The sequence below is a fragment of the Bombus pyrosoma genome, linkage group LG5, assembly GCF_014825855.1.
Source record: "Bombus pyrosoma isolate SC7728 linkage group LG5, ASM1482585v1, whole genome shotgun sequence".
In the NCBI taxonomy this organism is placed as follows: Eukaryota; Metazoa; Arthropoda; class Insecta; order Hymenoptera; family Apidae; genus Bombus; species Bombus pyrosoma.
The window spans coordinates 1,900,891-1,921,428 of record NC_057774.1 but is presented as its reverse complement, the minus strand read 5'-3'; the positions used below and the strand labels follow the sequence as shown (position 1 = coordinate 1,921,428).

General features: G+C 35.5%; 1 protein-coding gene across 2 annotated transcripts in view; it reads right to left on the bottom strand.

The window, feature by feature from the left end:
- LOC122567430 (hemicentin-2-like) overlaps nt 1-20,538 on the bottom strand; it is a 211,163-nt gene that overhangs the window by 29,289 nt on the left and 161,336 nt on the right. For both annotated transcript variants that reach the window (XM_043725919.1, XM_043725918.1), the window contains 5 exons: nt 11,230-11,381; nt 7,212-7,487; nt 6,584-6,743; nt 2,203-2,537; nt 119-485 (listed from right to left, as the gene is read on the bottom strand). In XM_043725919.1, the coding sequence (XP_043581854.1) occupies nt 119-485; nt 2,203-2,537; nt 6,584-6,743; nt 7,212-7,487; nt 11,230-11,381 (1,290 nt within the window). The remainder of the gene's footprint in view (nt 1-118; nt 486-2,202; nt 2,538-6,583; nt 6,744-7,211; nt 7,488-11,229; nt 11,382-20,538) is intronic.

Sequence of the window (20,538 nt, the reverse complement as noted above, 5' to 3'; positions counted from 1 at the left end):
TGGTCGTCGTTTAACGCGTCGTTTAACGCGAAGAATCGTTTCTCATTAGAGAAGTGATTTGACATGTGTCAAACGGTTCCGTTAAATGCGATACGCATTAGAAAGTCAATGTACTCACCGGTTGTGTACATGGCGACACCCTTCAGGGTCACTGGCTCGAGAATGGCAGGTTCGCTCCTCCCCTTTGCATTAATCGCGTACAGAAAAAGTCGATAACTCCTTCCTGTCGTTAGGCCTGCCACCTCGAAAGTTGGTCCGTTCGGGCTGGCGGGCATAGTTTTGTTCAACAGAATTGGCCCGCCGTCTTCATCCGCGACCACTTCCAATTGATAGCTATAGATCGGAAGACCGCCATCGTAACCCTCCAAGCAGCGAACTATCAGTCCGGTTCCGGACTTGGCGTTTAGTTCCTCCGCGTCTAAAGGCGCGGACATTTCCGTCGTACTGCAGTTGTGCAGAGCGTACGGACGTCCTGCGGCTATCACCTGAAAAATGTGACCATTCGGATGTTTGTACTTTTGAATTTAATACAGTTCGAAAAAGTTCGTATTAGATTTCGATTTAGACGGTTCGATTCAATTATAGTACCTTCGATGTGTATGAGACATGCCACGCGTTTTAATCTATTAAAGGCCATTGTTGCTTTAACACAACATGTCATTCGCAGGTTTTGTTAATTACAGTACATTGAATTTTGCTTTTTAACGTTATGATTACGAGAAAATTCCAAGGGTTCGCTTAATATCCTTTTCGACGAGAATTATAATATATTAATGATTGCTGCTAAAACTGAGCATTCTATGAAAAACCGATTTTAGTAAATTACGATGAAAATCTATGGCGCACGTAATTCACCGGCACAGAATAACGAAATTTATCGAAGAAATTTCCAAGTGACACAAATTTAAAGCAAATCTTACTGCTGCTACAATAGTTTACGTGTACATGTGTATGTAGGATATTGCGTAATCGATATAACTATGCTTAGATTGAACAGATCAACGTAGCAATCATGTGGTATTGTGTTGACTTAATTAATTGATAGAACTTGATTAATAGGGTTGATTGAAACCGATACATAATGTCATATGGGGTTGTTATTCATCGCTACAAAAATTTTCACGTACATAGATGAAACACGAAGTAAAGAGCTTTTACGAACAATCTTGTTAGGTATAGATATGTATTGACGACAGCAAATGTATTAATTCGGCCAAAGATGACTTACTGATTGAAACTAGCTTAATTTAATTAGTCCTATTCAAAGTATCAACTGATGCAAATATTTTTCTCCAAATTTCGAAAAAAAACGTGCTCTATTATAACTTATTTCACTTTCATTTCACTGTTCAAATATTCGTAGTCTGTTAACAAATATGTTAAATAACAAATCAGAATTCTTGGCAAAGATATATCATTTTCATTCATCGACCTATTACATTGTTGATATACCGTATTGGTCCATGAATGTGCAAAAATGAACAACTATCAAACATTTAGCTGGATGGAGTATTTTCCATTTTGGAAGAAATTCGATTCCGGGCCATTAAAAGCAATTCTATGTTTGCATGGCCGATCTGCAATACGCTCGTCGCATACAAATACGTATTTGAACACTTCTCTCTAATAGACTCAATTCCTGTAGATTTTTCAATTATACAATAGATAGATCTTGCCTTAGAAAATTCATTCACGCGCCAAACTTAATTCTTTTTTCTTGTTCTCTTGTTCCTGTAAACTAATCACACACTTTACGGAAAATTCAATATTAACCAATAATTAAAATGAAATGTACCGATCTGATTATTAAATAGGTATTTAATTTTTCATTGTTTAGGTATAATCAATAATAATCGTTGATATTAACATTTCACAGAAAATGCACATACAGTGACTCATGAAAGTATTTGAATCTTATCGTGTCATAATATTTTACTATACATATTTGTAACTATTATAAAAAATAAAATCGTTAGAAATCCATTCATTCGTAAAAAAAGACGATCCAGCTTTCGTTTATTTTTGATCGGTAATATATCTCGCGCATTCTGTGTAAATCCAAACAACTATAAACGTACTTAAATTATTTTCTATGCCTAATGTTCCTAATATCGTCCATTCTAAGTAATATAGCGTAGTGAACAATTCGGAAAATTGCAAGATGCCGGTGCAACGTAAGATAAACGAGAGAAATGCATTTACCTGAAAGAGGCATGGCGTCCGTTGCTTGCCAACCTGGTTGCTCGCCCAGCACGCTACCGTACCATAGTCCATTTCCGTTGCGGGCGTGTAGTTCAGCCTGGACCCATGAAATTGTGGATACTCCTTCAGGTTTTCGGCAACGGACGGCGTCCCGACCGCTGCCACGTGAGAGTAACGAGAATGAGGAACCTCCACCAACTCTCCGGAATTATTGAATGTCCAGTGGAAAATCAACGGTGCTGGGTGACTCTCCACCGAACAAACCAACGATACAGTTTCTTGCTTCAGCGCACCAACCACCACTTCGCTTCTACCCTCCTTGCAAACTGGCGTGTCTGTGAAAGAATGTCACGTTTCTTTTTATTATAACGTTTCAGTCGCGTAATTAAAGATCATTTAACGCGAATCAATTTTAGTGAAGAAGGTCTTGGTTATTAGAAATAAAGATAGGGATAATATATAAACGAAGTAGAAATAGAAACGAAAACCAGAGGGGGAAAACATAATAAATTATATTTTTCATTTTTTAATTTTAAAATTTGATACGCCATCCTATATTATCAAGATTCCTTTGTGTTCCATTCTAGGGTTAAATACGTATTCTTGGTGACATTTGTTCAAATAATATCCAAGGCTGCCCGATCCATTCGTATAAAGGGGAGTATATTATAATTTATCGAATTCAATCATCGAATCACAACAATGTCTCGTACTTCAATGTGAATTTCACTTTGATGTAATCGAACGCTCATTACAAATCCGAAGCCGTATATCTGAACTCTATAAACTGAAGCAGTCATGCGGATCCAATTGATCTAATACACGGATAAGTCGGACAGCGTATTAAAAGTGGTAAATTAAACATACGTTTTAATGTTTCGAACGTTTATGCAGATACGATGTCGTTAAAATTTAAGCAATTTTTAACTTGACACTTGCCGAAGTAATTGCCTGATGCTTGAGCTCGTATCCACGCTGTAAATGAATTGTTTTCAAGCGAATTGCTACCTCTCCGATGGGTTTAACTTGCTTGCAAAAGTCTTCGGAAATGCTTGAGCTGTACTACTTCACCTTCAAATATTTGCGCCTTAATCAAGTAATCATTTCTCTTAACCCAAATCTGATTGGGAAAGTTTCATATCGGATGTAAAACTCGGAGAAGTTTATCCAATTCTGAATCGAAACTTGGAACCAAACGAAGGGTCCATGACAAAAAGGTATAATATCTTTTTCGCATGCTCCTTGCCTGCTCTTTATTCCTGGCTATGCCGCATTGGAAATTAACATTTTCCGAGTTTTATACCAATTACAACTGAGATGTACAATGAAAAATAAATACATTTCATTTTTTAGAATTTAACGTGCTATACATTACGTAAAATGACAATTAAAAGTTGAAACTGATGCAGAATATTGAAAAATAAATCTCTGCTTTTTGAGAAATGCTGAAACTTGATATTCTTTCTTTTTCTCATGATTCCTTCAAAGAAACGCCAAATACAATAGAGAAATTAATAAGACGAGTGCCAGAATTGAATGTTTAGAGCAACAGAAGCAACGACTTAATATAAATAAAGAAGTTGGAAATTGTCGCACATAAAGATGAAATCTTTATTATAGCGTTGAATATACAAATTCTTTATTTACATTAAATCTCTATAGTCTTTGTATAAGTTCCAAATCAGATAACAATTAATAGTTTTAATAAATCTTCCATCCAGATGATAATTAATAATTTCGGACCCCGATGCTTATGAATATGGCTGTATCTCTACCACTCAAAACTCGGTTATTCGCAACAAAACAACTATCCAGAATTGTCATTGCCTCAGAATTACCTACAATCTTTTAAAGGATCTAGTCCAACCTTTCCTTAATTTGTTCTTTCAAGCAGAAGAAATTACTACCGATATGGAAAGCGTCTAGAGAAGACGATGCTCGAGGGAGCGTTTAATATCCAAATGTGAGAGATGTTGGCGCGTGAAACGGAAGAAGAAGCTCGACACCACTGAACTAGCGACTAGTTCGATCGATCGCCTAATAGGAAATTCCCTTGACATCGGTATTTGCAATAGGCCATGGCATACGGAAATTCCAAATGGCACGAGAGATGATTTACGGCGGAAGTACGGGATCACCAGACGGCTTGGTTTCAATCTGATGCGTTTGATGCACTGCCGAATTAATTACTAATACGAGAAGTCGACGATACTGGATGCTCGACGTATCACCGACACTGCATTTGTCGAGTGAAACGCACAGTACACGGTTCCTGATTAGTACGCATTACCAGTCGCCTGATGTTAATCGAGATGCGTATAATGTTGTCTTACGGATGTACTGTAGGTTCTTTGTATAGCATAGCTGTATATTATTTGAAATTCGCTTCTCGAACTATTAGGTAAATCAATTTCATTTAAACGGATGGCTTGCCAGCTCAGGTTGCAAATGAAGAGCGACGCGTTGCAGTGATATATTACGATTTGATTATGAATTTAATGAAAATGTTAGATATCATTATTAGATTGTGGATTATTAAGGGAATTCAAATTTTCTGAATAGAAATGAAAGGAGAGTATATAACGAAATATCATTACGGATACTTTACCTTGGATATTTTATACATCTTTACGCATTGTGTGTTTAAATTTTGAATCCATAAATATCCACAGGCTATTTATTCTAAATTGAGGGATGATACTGCTTGATAATAATTTTCGCCTGTTTCATAATTGAATTTCCTGTTTCTTGAGAACATTAATCCTCGGATGGCGAACAACAGATGGTAGCGAGTGGTTAGTTATCTCTTATCCAACACTTTCTGAATCACGTGTTTGTCATTATTTTTATCGACTTACATATACAATTTTATTTCTTTAAGTAATTTCACTATCGAGTAAAGATCAAGTAAAGATTGAATAAAACACGAACCGCTAGTTAAATTCGTCAGCGGAAATAACTCGATTTTCGAAATTCTTCCAGCGACTCGACTCAAGGATCAATGCCAACGGCCGAAACAGCAGCGAGTGATGGAGAAATCCTAAAACATTAGGGCGAATTCGCGGTTTCCTTTAACTCGGCGCGCTCCCACTGTTGTCTCGCGTCGCGTCGGCCTGGCTTAGCACATTGCCAGGCTGCGTTCACCCACACATGAATATTCAGTTATGCTTTACATACATTGAATATGCATCGGAGTCCTTCCTTCCCTCTTAGGTCATTTACAAGATGCAGATATGCCGGGCTACCAACGCCGCTACCGACCATTCTAATAGAATAACTCGTGCTGTGTGTTTTACAGAAAACTATCCGCCCTATCCTCATCCTATCTTTATCCTCTGTCCTTATTGCCTCCTATGTTCCTCTTGCCGCTTCCTTTCACACCAATTTTCTCTAACGGAGGCTAGGAAAGGTCCTTTCGAGTCTCTGATTCCAGTATTCGACCGCTACTTGCCATCGATTAAGTAATTATCGAACAGCCGAGGCGAGAGCTGGCAAATTAGAGAATTGGCGAGAGAATATCAAGCCGAAGCCGCAATTCTATTCGCGACCTCTTCCGTTGTTCTTGTGATTAACGAGTGGAAGCAGGGCTTGAGATCAGGCCAATGGAACGCTTTTGTGCTCGCGCGGCAGGAGAACGGTGTTGCCCGTTGTTTGGGTAAAATTTTCGAATCGTTGTTTCAACGAAGTTTCGTTGGCCGATTGTGTTAGCGACAGGAGCGTTTGTTTATTCGCGAAAACAATCGTGGATCGATTACTCCAAGATTAAGAACGAAGAAAATTATTTAAAGTGTGTAAAAAAGCGTGGTAATCTGAGAAAGTCATTTGAAGCAAGAAGATGTATTCAATGAAGAAATATATGTATATATAGAGTTTTGTTCGTATTCTAGCAAGTGAAATAAAAAACTAGTGTAATTTAATTTTTCTCCTTGTAAGTACAAGATAAAAATTTCTTGTCGTTTGTCTTAATTTCTCTATAATTTATTCTTATTTATAGTACTAATTAAGAAGCTAATTATTTATATTGCTAATTAACTAATTATTTATATACTACTTTATTATATTATATATTACTAATAAACTAATTATTTATATTACTAAAGAAGCAATATAATTCGAATAATTGAATAAATTACTCTAAGAATAACTGTTCGATAAAAGAACTTCAACAATTCTTTTCTTAAAATACATGTATAACTATATAACAATTTTTTCTATAGTACAGCGTCCGAAAATTTTCTAATACACGTATCATAAAGTATCATTCGATTAAATTTTGTGCGTAACATTAAGAAATTAATCAATCAAGTTAACGATGGATATATTTAAGAGCAAATTTATTTGTAGAATCGAGAAAATAAAAGTGAGAGATACGTAAACTCACACATTATTTGAAGAGTCACCGGGTTACTGGCAGTTTTCCCTTCGCTATTGGCAACAAGACAAGTATAATCACCTGCCGAGTATCGGGTTATGCGCTGAAGTACCAAAGAATGATCGCTGAGGACGATACCTGCCGTGGCATTGTTCTTTAACTCTTTGCCCTGCAACAAATAACTCTATTCCGTGTAATGGCAGTTGCGAAATTTTATTACTGTACATTACAAAATCTTATTATTTGTAAATTATTTTACAGCAAAAGGTATGAAGCTTATTTTAGAATTAATCTTTGAAATCTAGATCAAATATAACCTTTGTGTGTAAAAGTTTTTAATAAAAAATTATCCATTCCTGTTAAATACTTCGTTAAATATAAATCTACTTAATGCTATTTCTCATCAAAATTATCAGCGTTTATTTTCTTCGTTAATTTTAATATACAAGATGTGATAATACGTGGAACACAGAAAGTGGAATAAAGGAAAATTAAATCTCTAAGAGAAATATCCAATAATCTTCTAACTGTTGTATACATCATAATCAAAAGAATGAAAAGAAACGCAACTAGCTGCTCATCTTATCGTAATACCCTTAAAATGTATTATTTAAGGATACACTATGTCGAAACTTACGTCTTTGAACCAGGCAAGCTTGTACACTTTCGGATTAGCCCTGACTGAGCACTCGAAGTAGACATCGTCACCCTCTTTGATATCATCTGGATTCAAGGTCTTGCCCATTTTCAGAGTGACTACTGGCTGATACTGCACGTCCAGTCTCCACTTGTCCTCCAAAGCGCTGCCAGAAATAACGGGATTCTCCGCTCGACAAGTTAAGTATTTGCCATCGTCGTCAATGCTTGGCACGAAACTCAGGACACTGAGGCTCTCGTTATTTTCCAACGGATACTGCCAATGAAAATATTCCATATTCTAGTTATAATTGCGAGAACGATTGAACGTTCTGATATAGAGTGAAAGGTAGATGTATAAATTACGGAAAATGAATCATTTTTGTAGGATACAGAGCGAGATGAATTAAATATTAGAATTGAAAGCAATATTTTCAGATGTAAATTGAATGTTTGATCACGTTTGTCGGAGGGGGTAATGCAAATTATACGTTTTGGATTTTATTTAAAAAGCGAAATATCAGCTTTTTTATCTTTGTAATTCAGATCGATATTTATAGCGAGGAATTTCAAGAGAAGAAAAGCTACCGATAATATCAGATAAAGATCAAACGGATGATTGAAAGTTTACATGGAGTTGACAAAGTTACCGTGAATAAATATCGCTGCTGCTATCAATATCTTTAAAAGAGGTATTTCTTATATATAAAACTATTCCTATTTGTATGAAATTAAATCTTCATTATATTTTCTTAGAAAAAAAAGTTATTTTAAAAGAGTAAGCATTACTTGATATTTTTTTCACATCAATAAGCAATTTCAGATGATTGCTATTCGTTACGAAGAAGTATCGTAGTAACCAAAGCGTATATCGTTTCTATCAAACAACGTCCGCTTCATGCTTTTCATTACCCTCTGTCCATCACTTACCCTAATCCCTCGATCTAACAAAGATTAACGTTTCTGATTTCACACAATTAAAAGCTAAACAGATTTCGTAGGCTGTAATGGCCCGGTTGCGTAAACGAAAGCATCCGAGCGATTTGTCACTGGTTTAATATGAAAATCCATTCGACAGTGGCTTGCATTGCCGCGCAAGAGAAATGAGAAAATAAAGGGGCACGGCGACAGGAGACGGAAGGGGGGACGGGCTGAAAAATAGATTAACGATTTTTCAGAATTTACGATGCAGTCGCGTGGAATTGAGGAAACTGTAGCTCGACCAGACGGGCTAGTATAGCAAATGGGTGGCAGGTCGATGACTGTCTCCTGGCTGGATTTCATCTTTCTGTTTCTCTTATAGCGCGCCGCGTAACCTTCCGTTTCCGCGATGTCATTTTAATGATAGCGCCACGAGGCATACGTATCGAGAAAAGCCGCGTATTCCGCATGAGTATCGCGAGCACGATGAATGGAACTAACAGTTCGTCAGGATGAATGTCGCTTCGCGAGCTACCACCATACTTCTTCTCTCTGTCTCTGTCTCTTTCTCTCTCTCTCTCTCTCTTTTGCTGTTTTTCTTTTTCTAACCCTTTCTGACCAGCAACGCCATTATCCGTTTATTTCACTGATTTTTCGTCTCGCTCGCTCAACGTTGACGGTTCGTCTCTCATTTTTCCAGCGTAAGCTACGAACCGCACAGACTCGGTTCGCTTCGCCTCGTTGCGGAGCGATCGAATTTCTCGATAAAATTCTGCGGATAGTCGAGCACTAGCGTCGATATATCTTGCAGGGAGGATAGTGTGCGCAGACTACGATGGTGCGACCGCTATGCCGGATACGCGCGAACGCGAAACTTATCCGCGCAGAAATTGAGGCTATCTCTTCCGTGAATGATGCAAAATAAATCAGATCTTTCGCGGCTTTCCCTCGCTTCATAACGCTCTCAGTCGTCAACAGCTGACGCTTCGATCGGGTTATGGAACTACGCAATTTATCTATTCCGTTCTTTTGTACATGATCGAAGTAAGGAAGAAATGAATTACTCTGTTTTGTCAGTGTAACTAGGCATAAGTCAGTAATCGACTAAGAATTTTGCAAGAATCATTGACGACGAACAGTAATTGTTTTGAGCAAAGATTCAACGATGACGCGAATTTAGTGTTATTTGTTCTTAGCTTTCAATAAGCGTTATTGATTAAGCTTAATATTGTACCTTATAGATGCGATTTCTTAGACATCTTCTTAAGAAGACTATTTTGTTAAACGTTGTATGCGTCTGTGTGTAATAAAACTAAAACGCATGGTTAAAATGAACATAAATGCAAATGTGTATATAAATATAAATGTGTATACCCGATGGACATGACATAACGTGGTTATAAATAAAATAAGGAGCGTCTAGCATAATTTAATGCGGGAGAATATCAGATAAGCCTTAAATAGCATTTTAAAACATCAAAGATAATTAGGTATCATATTAAAAGCAGTAGAAATTTGTGACACCTACACCATGCAAAACGAACAGAGCTCTCATATTTTTTACTCTACCATATGGTTTCAAATAAACTAAAAAACTATTCTTTGTAAATATCTTCGAATTACACTATTATCGATTACAACTACTAAATTGTAAAGATTCGTGCAAGTCTATATCTTTATGAACATAATTAGAAAAATAAAATCTAAGCAAAGATTTGCTTCCTCGCACTTCTTTTTCTATCCATATTTTCTCCGCGATAATGTAGCATAATCCGAACTGCCGAAAAGTTTCGAAAAGTAAAGAATTTCCGTTTCGAAACACAGGAAAAGTAAATTCGGCGTTCAGATTGTACGATTACGAAGGAGAAACAGCCCCGTTGCAAATAAGAAATGAAAGTAAAGTCTTCGGTAATTTATCGAGGGGCGTGGAAGGAGTCGTAGAAAAAGAAGGGAATGGAAAGGGAGTATCCAGTGGATTTGAAGTTCTATCTCGTCAGTACCGGGGAAGGTGTCGAGTCGACTCAGGATCGAAACGAAAAAAGAAGCAGACCGCTTGTTGGAAAAACGGAATAACTTCATTGCACCAACTTCCCGATGAGCCGTTGCGAACTGGAGAAACTCGTGGCGCATCGATTTCCAGAATTCTCCTTAAAATCGCGTCACGAACCTCGCTGACACATGCGTAACTTCCACAACTCGAAACGCTAACGTGGTCGATTCGATTGGCGATTTTTGCGATTTGCTGATTCTGTAAAGCTCGCGGTTTTCCTTCCGTGTTCCTTACTTTTCTCTTCAATTTGCATCGTAGATGCTGTCGAAGCTCGAAGCTTGTTTCTAAAACGACGGCAATACCGTCCAAAATCAATGAAAACGTTTTATGCAGCACCAGAGAAGTTGTAGCGAATATATGGAATTGGGGATTTTTCGCTTATCAAGTGGTTATAGAGGCATAAAGTCTAACAGAAGGCAACGAAAGTCGCTTAGATATTCCTCGAACAGTTATAATTGACATGAGAGTTTATAGAAGCATGTATCTAGAAAGTGACGGAGTGATACTTAGATGAAAGTATGCCATGTGACAAGTAATATATTAAATGTCTGATGTAAATGTAGACAAAGCGACATATTTATATTATATAATTACAGTAAGAAATATTTGATTTCGTATCTATGGAAGAATTTCATTTTCATTGCTTATCGTATAAAACTCGAGCAGTTTTAGAAAAGGAGGTAAGAAATTTTACGGCATTCATCGAGATAATAGTAAGGTTCGAAACAAAATATTGGGCGAAAGAAATTATATTGAAAACAGAACGGAGCGGACTATTGGATTTTGCAAAATTCCAATTATCGGTAGCGGAACGTTTTTAATTATCACGAGTTATATTACACATTGTTTCCAACATCGATGCATGCTTTCTCTTTAGGCATTGTAATCCAGTCGTTCGAACGATAAAATTACATCGTGAATAGAGAACGAGGCAATTTCCATTGTAACGCGAACAGTATTTTCATAATAAATCCGTTACGAAATAAATGTACGCTTTCACATCGGCGTTTGTGGAGATTGTTAGGTATTTATCCTCGACAAAGCTTACATTTTGCGCCATTTTCTTAATCTGCTTTTCCGCCTTCCACCAAGTAATTACTGCTTCTGGTCTAGAACCACTTGTCCTGCACTCCACATCGTAGTTCTTGTCAGCGGAAACTCGAGGCTCCTTCGTCAAAATCTGCACGACCAGTGGCTTTACTGAAATAAAAGATACAAAATGTCGGTTTTTGCATACGATAAGATAATAAGTTGTTCTACACCGTTTTAAAAATGATAAGTCGTATTTCCCATCTTTTGTAACAAAGTAGTTTTAAAATTCGATACGATGTCAACCGATTGTACGACAAAAACATCTTTTTCATTTGATTTCAAATACAGTGGCTCGCGAAAATACTTGGCCACTTACTACACGAACCTTTTAAGTGTATAATATAACTGTAGTACATTAATTTCAATGTTAATATTTGCAATAACTTTTTCTAAATACGATGCAACTTTTGCATTCGTTAGTTCCTGTTTGAGAAGTAGCCGTCGTTCTAAAAACGTTGAATATGAATTTCGATGCATCGTTGAATTTCTTCCAAGCTAACAGGAAAACTTTCTTTCCTCTAAAACTCAAATTTCCCTGTAACTTTGTTAAGTTGCATAAAGGATCGAAACTGATAGCGAGCAATTTCTGTTTCTACTCTGTTTTCACTACCTTACAAGAAACTTCAGACATTGAGTGCTCGATTTGCGCTATTATACAAATATAACATTTGTAATACGCTACTCCTCTTTTCACTTAATAATTTTATACAGTTAGAATTCGCAACGAACACAAATCTGCCTAAAATATGCGACTAAGATATGCACGACGTAACATCCTCTCTAGAACAGTTGTATCGTTCTAGATATTAATTTTCCAGTATGTTCCAATAATTTTCTGTATCCTGTATCTCTAAATTTTCTGATTTTTTTTAAATTTCGTACTAAGCTTTCCAAAGATCTTTTTAAATAATCTTCCTAAACATATTTATAATTTTCGTTCTGTATCCAAGTCCTTGTACGTATACTATAAAACTACAAGTCAATTTGAATTTGCGTTGTATGTGAGTGTAAGTACATAAAGAACATATTAAAATAATTCAAATGTTCTAGTTATTAAAACTCGCAAAAACAAGATAGCATTGGATGCGATACCAGCATAATTTAACGCGAATAACGGCACGATAAACATGCAACGAAATAAGTAAGAAGGAATTACAATTTCGGGAGGAGATTCTTAACTAGACATAGTTTGTTCTAAAGCACGTTATATAACCAACTCTCACCTAGTTGCAAAAACAAATTTTCTCTCTGAACAACTTAACTTTAACCAACTTATGCGAGCGCTGCCACTTTCCGAACTTATCCTGTTGGCTCTGTCGTTCGTGAAAACTGCAAATTATTCCGACGAAGCGCCTGTCGTGTCGTCCCATTTTCGTAGTGCTCCACGCGTCGAGATAATGTGAACGAATCCAAGGGGACGATAAGACAAGAATGTCTAATTCTGGGAAGCGTTGCTAGAACGTGTTTAGCAAATAGAGACAGGCCTTTCTTAAACTCTATGTAACAAGTTCATATTCAACTCGATCGTCAGCAGTGTTTTACATCGTTGCGCTAACGACTCGCTGTACATTACTCTACATAAATATATTTTGAAGGTTTTGGTCGATTATTAATGAAAATGTTTGTATTTGCCAAAAGTGTACGAATTACTATTAAGGTCTCTACAATAATTGTTTCAATATTTTTATAATTCGCTGTATATGTATGTCAAAAAAGTGTCGGAGCATTGTACTTTTACTGACAAGTAACCGATAAATTATACCAAGTAGTTGGAACAAGGCAACTTCAGAAGTAGCGTCTTCGAAATTAAAGAAACGGAATAGAAACGTATAAGCCGCACGTGTTTCGTGGAAATATTACGTTGCTTAGGGTTAAGGAGAATCTTTCAGGGCGTTTATTGCCGCGTAAACGAGCGGGAGAGGCTCGAAGAAGGGCGTCTTACATGCTGAAGAAACCTCTTAAAATGCCGACGGCACGGTACTGCGGTAAATCTCAATTATTTAATTTCTTGGTTATGTCAACAACCCCTGTGTTTTGCGGCCTATTGAAATTAGACGATTTTCTTGTCAATTTCCGAGCTTTAAATTAAAACGAACTGAAACGAATTAATGCGAAAGTATTCAAGAAAATAAAGTTTCAGTTACAGAGAGTTAATCGTACGTCTCAAGTACATAAATTATGATATTCTTACTTAGAATTAAGAGTATCATCCGTTCGTATCGTACTCTTAAACCTATTCAATCACTTAAGTTTAATTATTAAGGTAGTTCGTCTAGAGGGTTGAAAACTTTCTGAGTTTTAATCTCCGTAACAAGTTTTACGTCTGGAATATTAAATTTCATAACTCACTTTGAAAAGTGATAGCAATTTTCGTACACGGAGTTTTTAGCAATACAGCTACTCATCTTTACAGTCAATATTTGTCGTACATGAGAATAAAATATTTAACAAATTTGAGATAAATAATGAAATTCTGTAATTCTTGCTATTCAATTGTTTGTAATTACATATACCCGATCATGCTGCCTTTAGGCAAAATTTATTAACAACTTTATAATTGAACATTTAATTTCAATGTTATATAACGCATTAACATATTTTAAAGCACGTATAATGCTAGATGTGTTTATTCTTCGTTAAATATACAGCACACTGCTACGTATTGGTTGTATAACATATGCAAACGTTTCATTGCAATTATCAGCGGCTACTTATATCGAGCAATTTTGCAGGATGAACGATAGAGAATATTGAATTTCCTATTAACGTCGTCGCTTGTGCGTTGACTACGGAAATTCATAGGTTGGAACGTATACATCTGTCACGGTAAATGCATATATGTACCGCCTGTCCATTTCCATCAGCGATAAATCTTGGAACGTCTATTGATTGCAATTATTGCATGCAATATTGGATCGCCTTAATCACGCAGAATAAGGCATGTGTAACGCCAACGAGTCGCTGCAACATTCTGTTTACGATAATTGTTTCACCACTTTAACGTGTTATCGAATGTGATCTACGAATACGGTTAGTAACGAAAATGTGATACATCTGTTGTATCGAATTAACTAAAATTTCACATCAAGATATATATATATCTTACGACAATGTCTTGATACTATGAAACAACTCGTCAAAATATTACAAGAAACTAGCAATTCGAGCTGTTCAAACTTTTATATAACTTTTTCTCTATTAAAGTACTTATTAAATTTACAAAATTAAAGAAAGGACAGAATAACGTTGCATGTCCGTTCGCGTGTTCTTTCCCGTCTTATATCCCATAAAGCCTATACCACCGACTAGTTACATTTTACTGGCCGTTCATCGGTAGAAATTTAATAACGATCGAGACTGAAAACAAAAGGCCAGTTGTATCTAGCACGATCTATAATACCACGTTGCCCATCGCGCGGTCTGCCTCGTAAATTCCAGCGCACGCTTATGCGCTGCCGCAACCAGCCACTCGTACAACCCCTAATTGCCATTAGCCGGTAGCCACTTCTCTGAAATTGGTTCCTCCGTTCCGTTTCGTGGCTTCGCTGCTACTCTATGTGCGATGGCGATCCTTCTCGTCGCTCGACCAACCCCCACTCTCTTTTCACTCACCAACAGATACATACGTTCGCGTTTATAAAGATCTTCGTTCCTCGAAACATTCAATTCTTGGATACCAAACAAACTTTTCTGTAGCTTGCGAGGGAGGAAAGAAATGAAATTGTCTTGCTCCCGTGGCAGTTTATGCATCGATGGTTATCGATAACGCAATGGAGATTATGTACCACGTTCGAAACGTTATATGTTATATGTCACTATCGCGTGTTCACGCGAGATTATAACTCGTTACAGCTTTCCAGATTACAACATTTTGTTATACTTCAAATCAATAATGAACGGCTATAGTTATGTTAACTCATTAACGCTCACGCTCGTAGGAAACACCACTTAAACGAGAGAGTTGTACGTCATAAAAATCGAATTTATTGTATCTGCCGGAATTAAAATGATAGTTAAACGACTAGATAGAATAATACATTGTGAGAAATTATAGATATAAAACCAGAAAGGCATGTTATATAAAATTGAAAGCTATAGTCAATCAGAGGCATATGTATCTTAAGATATGAAGTTGCAGTGCGAATTTCTGTTTTCTAGATATTCGCTTTCAGATCAAAACGGAGCCTTATGATTGGTCAGTATCGTAAAGATAATGGAAATGGAGAGCACAGATAAGTGATCAAAGAAGAGGTAATGTCTGAAATTTTCGATAGTCTCGACTATTTTTAGCAATTGTTAAGACATGACATTACTACTACAGCTGGGTGCAGTTAGCATCCCCAAATGCGAATTTTTACAAAAACCAAACGACATTCGTTTGTCCACGATATGTCCACATTCACCCAACCAAAATTTTCGTTTGTCTTTCCGTCCCAAAAAATGTACCAGTCCTTCTAAATTTTCATTTAGCAATAACTTTTTTTTTAAATGGCGGACAAACAAAAATTCTGGGTGAACAAACATATCTCGCTTGAAAGTCAACGAAAAAGTTCACGGGGCGCTGATTACAAATTGTTTGAAATTTTCATTTAGTGATAACTTCTTTTTCGAGGGTGGACGAACGAAAATTCTGGATGGACAAACGTAAAAAAATCGTGAACAACCGAATGCAGCTTGGTTTTTGTAAAAGCTCGCATTTGGGGATATCAAATCCATACCCCTTTTTTTTAAATTTGGCGATAACATCGTTTTGAAGGGGAGACAAACGAAAATGTTGCTTGAATAAATGTGGACAAGCGAATGTTGTTTGGTTTGGTAAAAACTCGCATTTGGGGCCGCCAAATTCATTCAGCTTACTGGTACACTTTAATGTCTATAGGATTTTGTAAATTAAAATACTTATTGTTCATATCATTAATAGTACAATTCCTCGTTATATCTATTGATTATCGTGAATTATATAAAAAGTTAAAAAATAAAGAAAATCCAGTTATCGGAAGAAAATATAAAGATTGTAATTAAAGAGTATTTCGAAGGAATAAATAAAGTAAGAATTTGAATAATATTGCCTTTTGAATAAAACCAATTTGAAAAGAAGAATAAATGGTAGGATTGATGAATAAACAGGAGAATGAATAAAGGAATTTAAATGAGATTCAAATCGAATGAGTAGCAGAATGAATGTTTGTAGTGAAGAGTGTGTAGAAGTCCTAAGGATTCAAAGGCTTTCATCTTACGAGCATTATGAGCAGTGTTTTAATATCCTCAGATAATTTTTGTGCTGATTTACTTGAAAAAATTAAAATTGAAATTGATTTAATAGAATCTGGTGGCGGCTGACTCTTTCCAGGTTACTCTACTTGTCAAATTATAACACCATTTATTCCACCAACTGTTCTGATATAATAAAGGGACATTTTTTTGTAACAGATATTGGCCTGAACCCTACATTTTGTTTTCATTTGTTAGATAAAACATTTATAAACAAAAATTAATTTCAATATTTTGCATTCGATTTAGTATAGCAACAAACGCTGAAATGCTTTAATGCTGAAGAGATCGTAAGGCAAGAGATTAAAAAATTAAAGTTAATAACATACACAAGAGTTCAGACAATATGACGATTTATTTTAAATAATTATCGTATTTTAAAAAGAGAACAGAATGATGAGATAAAAATAAAATCGCGAGTTAAATTAATGGAGAGTGCGACAATTTCAACTTTCAATTAGACCGCGATGTTTGAAAAATCGTGGACAAGAATCGCAAAAGTTCGTTTCGTGCGAGACATGTCAGGAACATGTATCAAGCATCGATAAGAATGGCATAGCTGAAATCAAAGGCTGTATCGTTTGGTGCACGAAGCATCGCGTGTTGTTGCATCGTGATCACGCCTTCCTGCCTTTTAAGAAGCAGAAGAGAATCGACTGTACTTTTTACGATCAATTACGGAGAAAATCTGCTCCGAATGATTCTTCGAATTGCTTTACAATGTCAAACGAAAGGTTTGATTCGTACTTTTCTATGGTTTTTCGTATGATTTCATTTGAAAGTCTTTTTACTTTTACAATCGGGGCAGTTAATACGAACGGTGTAAAACAGTATACTCGTTACTACTTTCACGCGTAGGTACATCTATACATGATAATCAACCCAGATTTATCAAACGAATTTATTACGTTCTTACATTTTTTGCTTACACTCTTGCAACAAACTTTTTCGTTATAAAATGATTTGTATGTGATAACTTCAGTTTCTTTCATTTTGCAAAAAATATTACAATTTTAATTTCTCCCCAACTTTAATTCAGATATAATGTTTATTGTATGCTATCAATATTGTATAATATACTCAAGACTTATTTAACATTCTAAAAATTGTATAGAGCTTTGGGTTCCCAAATGCATAATATCCATTTCTATTTACTTGGAGCTTCGGAACAGAGCCATTACAGATACGCTGGCATAGGTAAAATTTCAGCTAATAGATCTCCTTCTGCTTTAGAAATTTCATGCAATAGACTTCTTTCTGCTTTAGAAATTTCATCCATGATTGTTTTAAAGAAAATACGAAACATTTGAAACAGAAGCTACAAAATTCGCAATTTTTATGTTCCAAGAATTCTATATTACCTATTCAAATTCTATATTTTTATCACAAAATCTACAAAGGAAAGTATTCAATGTTGTCGGTAAAATAGCACGAAGAAAATTCAAGGAAACACAACTACATATGCATTACATTTCCAAGGAAACAATGTTCCATATAAAACGCAACACGCACGGTCTAAACTTTAAATACAACAACGTACAAATTAAAAAATTAGAACGTACAGCAGGAAACGTTAAGCGTATTCGCATCTTTATCACACGTAATTACGTGTAGCGCACTACTCTAATAAGTTCACGACTAAGTTCACCTTGTGCTATTATCGTTAATCTGAGTGTGTAAGCTTCGGCCACACGACGCACGTTCTATTGACCACTGGTGCACGTCCATCGTTTACATAGATGTACGCTAACTATCGAAATCGTGAGTTAACACCTGTGTAGTTGGCGCTACACAATGTAACTTAATGTCCCTACGCCTGTTTATCACGACGCGACTTTGTCGTTTTCTATTCGAATAATTCTCTAAGAATCGATAACTCGCTGATAAGCTTGTTGCACGTCCATCAAATTGCATTTCTGCATATACATATACATAGGTTTTTGACATAATACAACGATTAATATGTAGACAGATGTACGTGTAATCTTTTTCTCGACGCACTCGACAACATTCTTTACCTACATTTTGCATTATTTGATATACTATATCCGCATAAACATCTGCAGTCTGGTTATAGCCTATTGCATGTCAGAACATGTAACATACCATGAATAAATTCACGTTTAGAAAACGGCGTATCAAGGCCGCATAATATTTTATTTTTGAATTTTCTTTACTTTTCTATTAAAGATTCAAGAAGTTAGTTACAGTTATTAGTATTCGATCTGCACCATAACAGTGAATCTAAATATGCTTAAAAAGCACCATTGTTGATTGGAAGAAATAAAAGAAGCAAATCTATCGTTTGCAGTCTGAAAGTAACCAGAATTTAAAGGAAATTTAAAGTCGCATAAAATTTGGCGACAGTTTCACAGAAGATTACTTTTCACGATACAAACGGTAACAAGATAATTTTTCACAGACAATCGGAATAAGTTGGCGAAAAGAGGGAGGCGAATACGTATCGCGCATGAGTCCATTATTAATTATCATCCCGTGAACAGTTTTGACACGCATCACCGCGTTCGAGTAAATATTGCGACCGACTACAACTGTGCTTCTGCATAGTCACGGATAGTCGCGTACGAGCACGCGTTTGGTGAGCATTCAGATCAACGGAATATAAATTAGCGACAATCAGAGTAGCGATGCCTATCAATAATACGATGGCCGTTTATATTAGTCTTTAATCCTTCATTGGCATAATATTTCGCAAATTTCAGGAATTTAGATATTAAAAGAGAATTAGTTGTTGAATTCTCACAATCCAATCGGCTCGTTTATACGCTCAACGTATCTATTTACGTATTCCCTGTGAAATATATTTACAATTTTACATGATTGATTATGGAGCAACTGGTCCTATCTCCATCTTTTCTTTCTTTTTTCACGCGTTTTTCAGTCAAACATAAGGTAATATTTTTAACTCAAATCGAAAAATGCCTATGAATCTACTAAATCGTTACTCGAATTTTTTAGATATACATAATTTGTTTCTATGGGAATCCCCTATCTTTTTATATATCGTCTCATTTTTATTAAGGATAAATTATATCGCGTTTTGATTTGAGAAGATTGAAACTGATTTAACTGACGCTCATCTGTTTCTAATAGCTTTCATTTCCCTAATTATCGGAATTTCTGTTCAAGATTGATACGATTAAGCAGCCAACATTTTATTAGGTTCCGTGTTAAACGGAACGAAATAGTTAACAACTGACAACTTGTATTGGCAATTAATCTGGGAGATATCCTTTTTTCGCTTTTACTGATACATAACTCTCTTTTAATAAATACAATTAAATATTAAATCTAATGCTTGTAGTAACAATGCACAGTCTAAAAATATGATACTCTATGATATTATATATATACGATATAGATACACATATGTACTATGATTGTAAATGTTACAATAATTTATAACCAACTTTGAAATTCATGCTCCTAATTGTTAAGTAATCAAGTATCGTGTAAATTATTTGATGTATCACGTGAGACTACTTGAATTACAGAAATAATAAATGAACAATATAATAAAATATAATGTATTATTTATATAATAAATAAACCACTTACACATTGAATTAATTAAAATTTTATGTTTCAGATATTAATGGAACTGATTGAAGGTCATACAATTATGCAGGATTATTGTATGATATATAGACTAATGTAATGAATTATATTAATAAAATAAGTTTTCTTTAATAATTAGCATAAATTCTTTCCAACTATTGATAATTTGCTATGAAATTGATTTTGCTATGATATGTAGATAATTGACAGTTATTTCTTGTTATAGGCGTTCATAGTTCTACTTTCTCTTCTACGTATTATACAGGTTTTCTTAGAAATCAACTAGTCATAGGATACAAATATCTATCAAATAGACGTACAGTGATGTACGTCTGCATGTTTATCTTTAGTTTCTCCACGAGAATGAAACTTCTGATTAATTCATAATAGTCTACCACAAGATTCAAATGCGAGG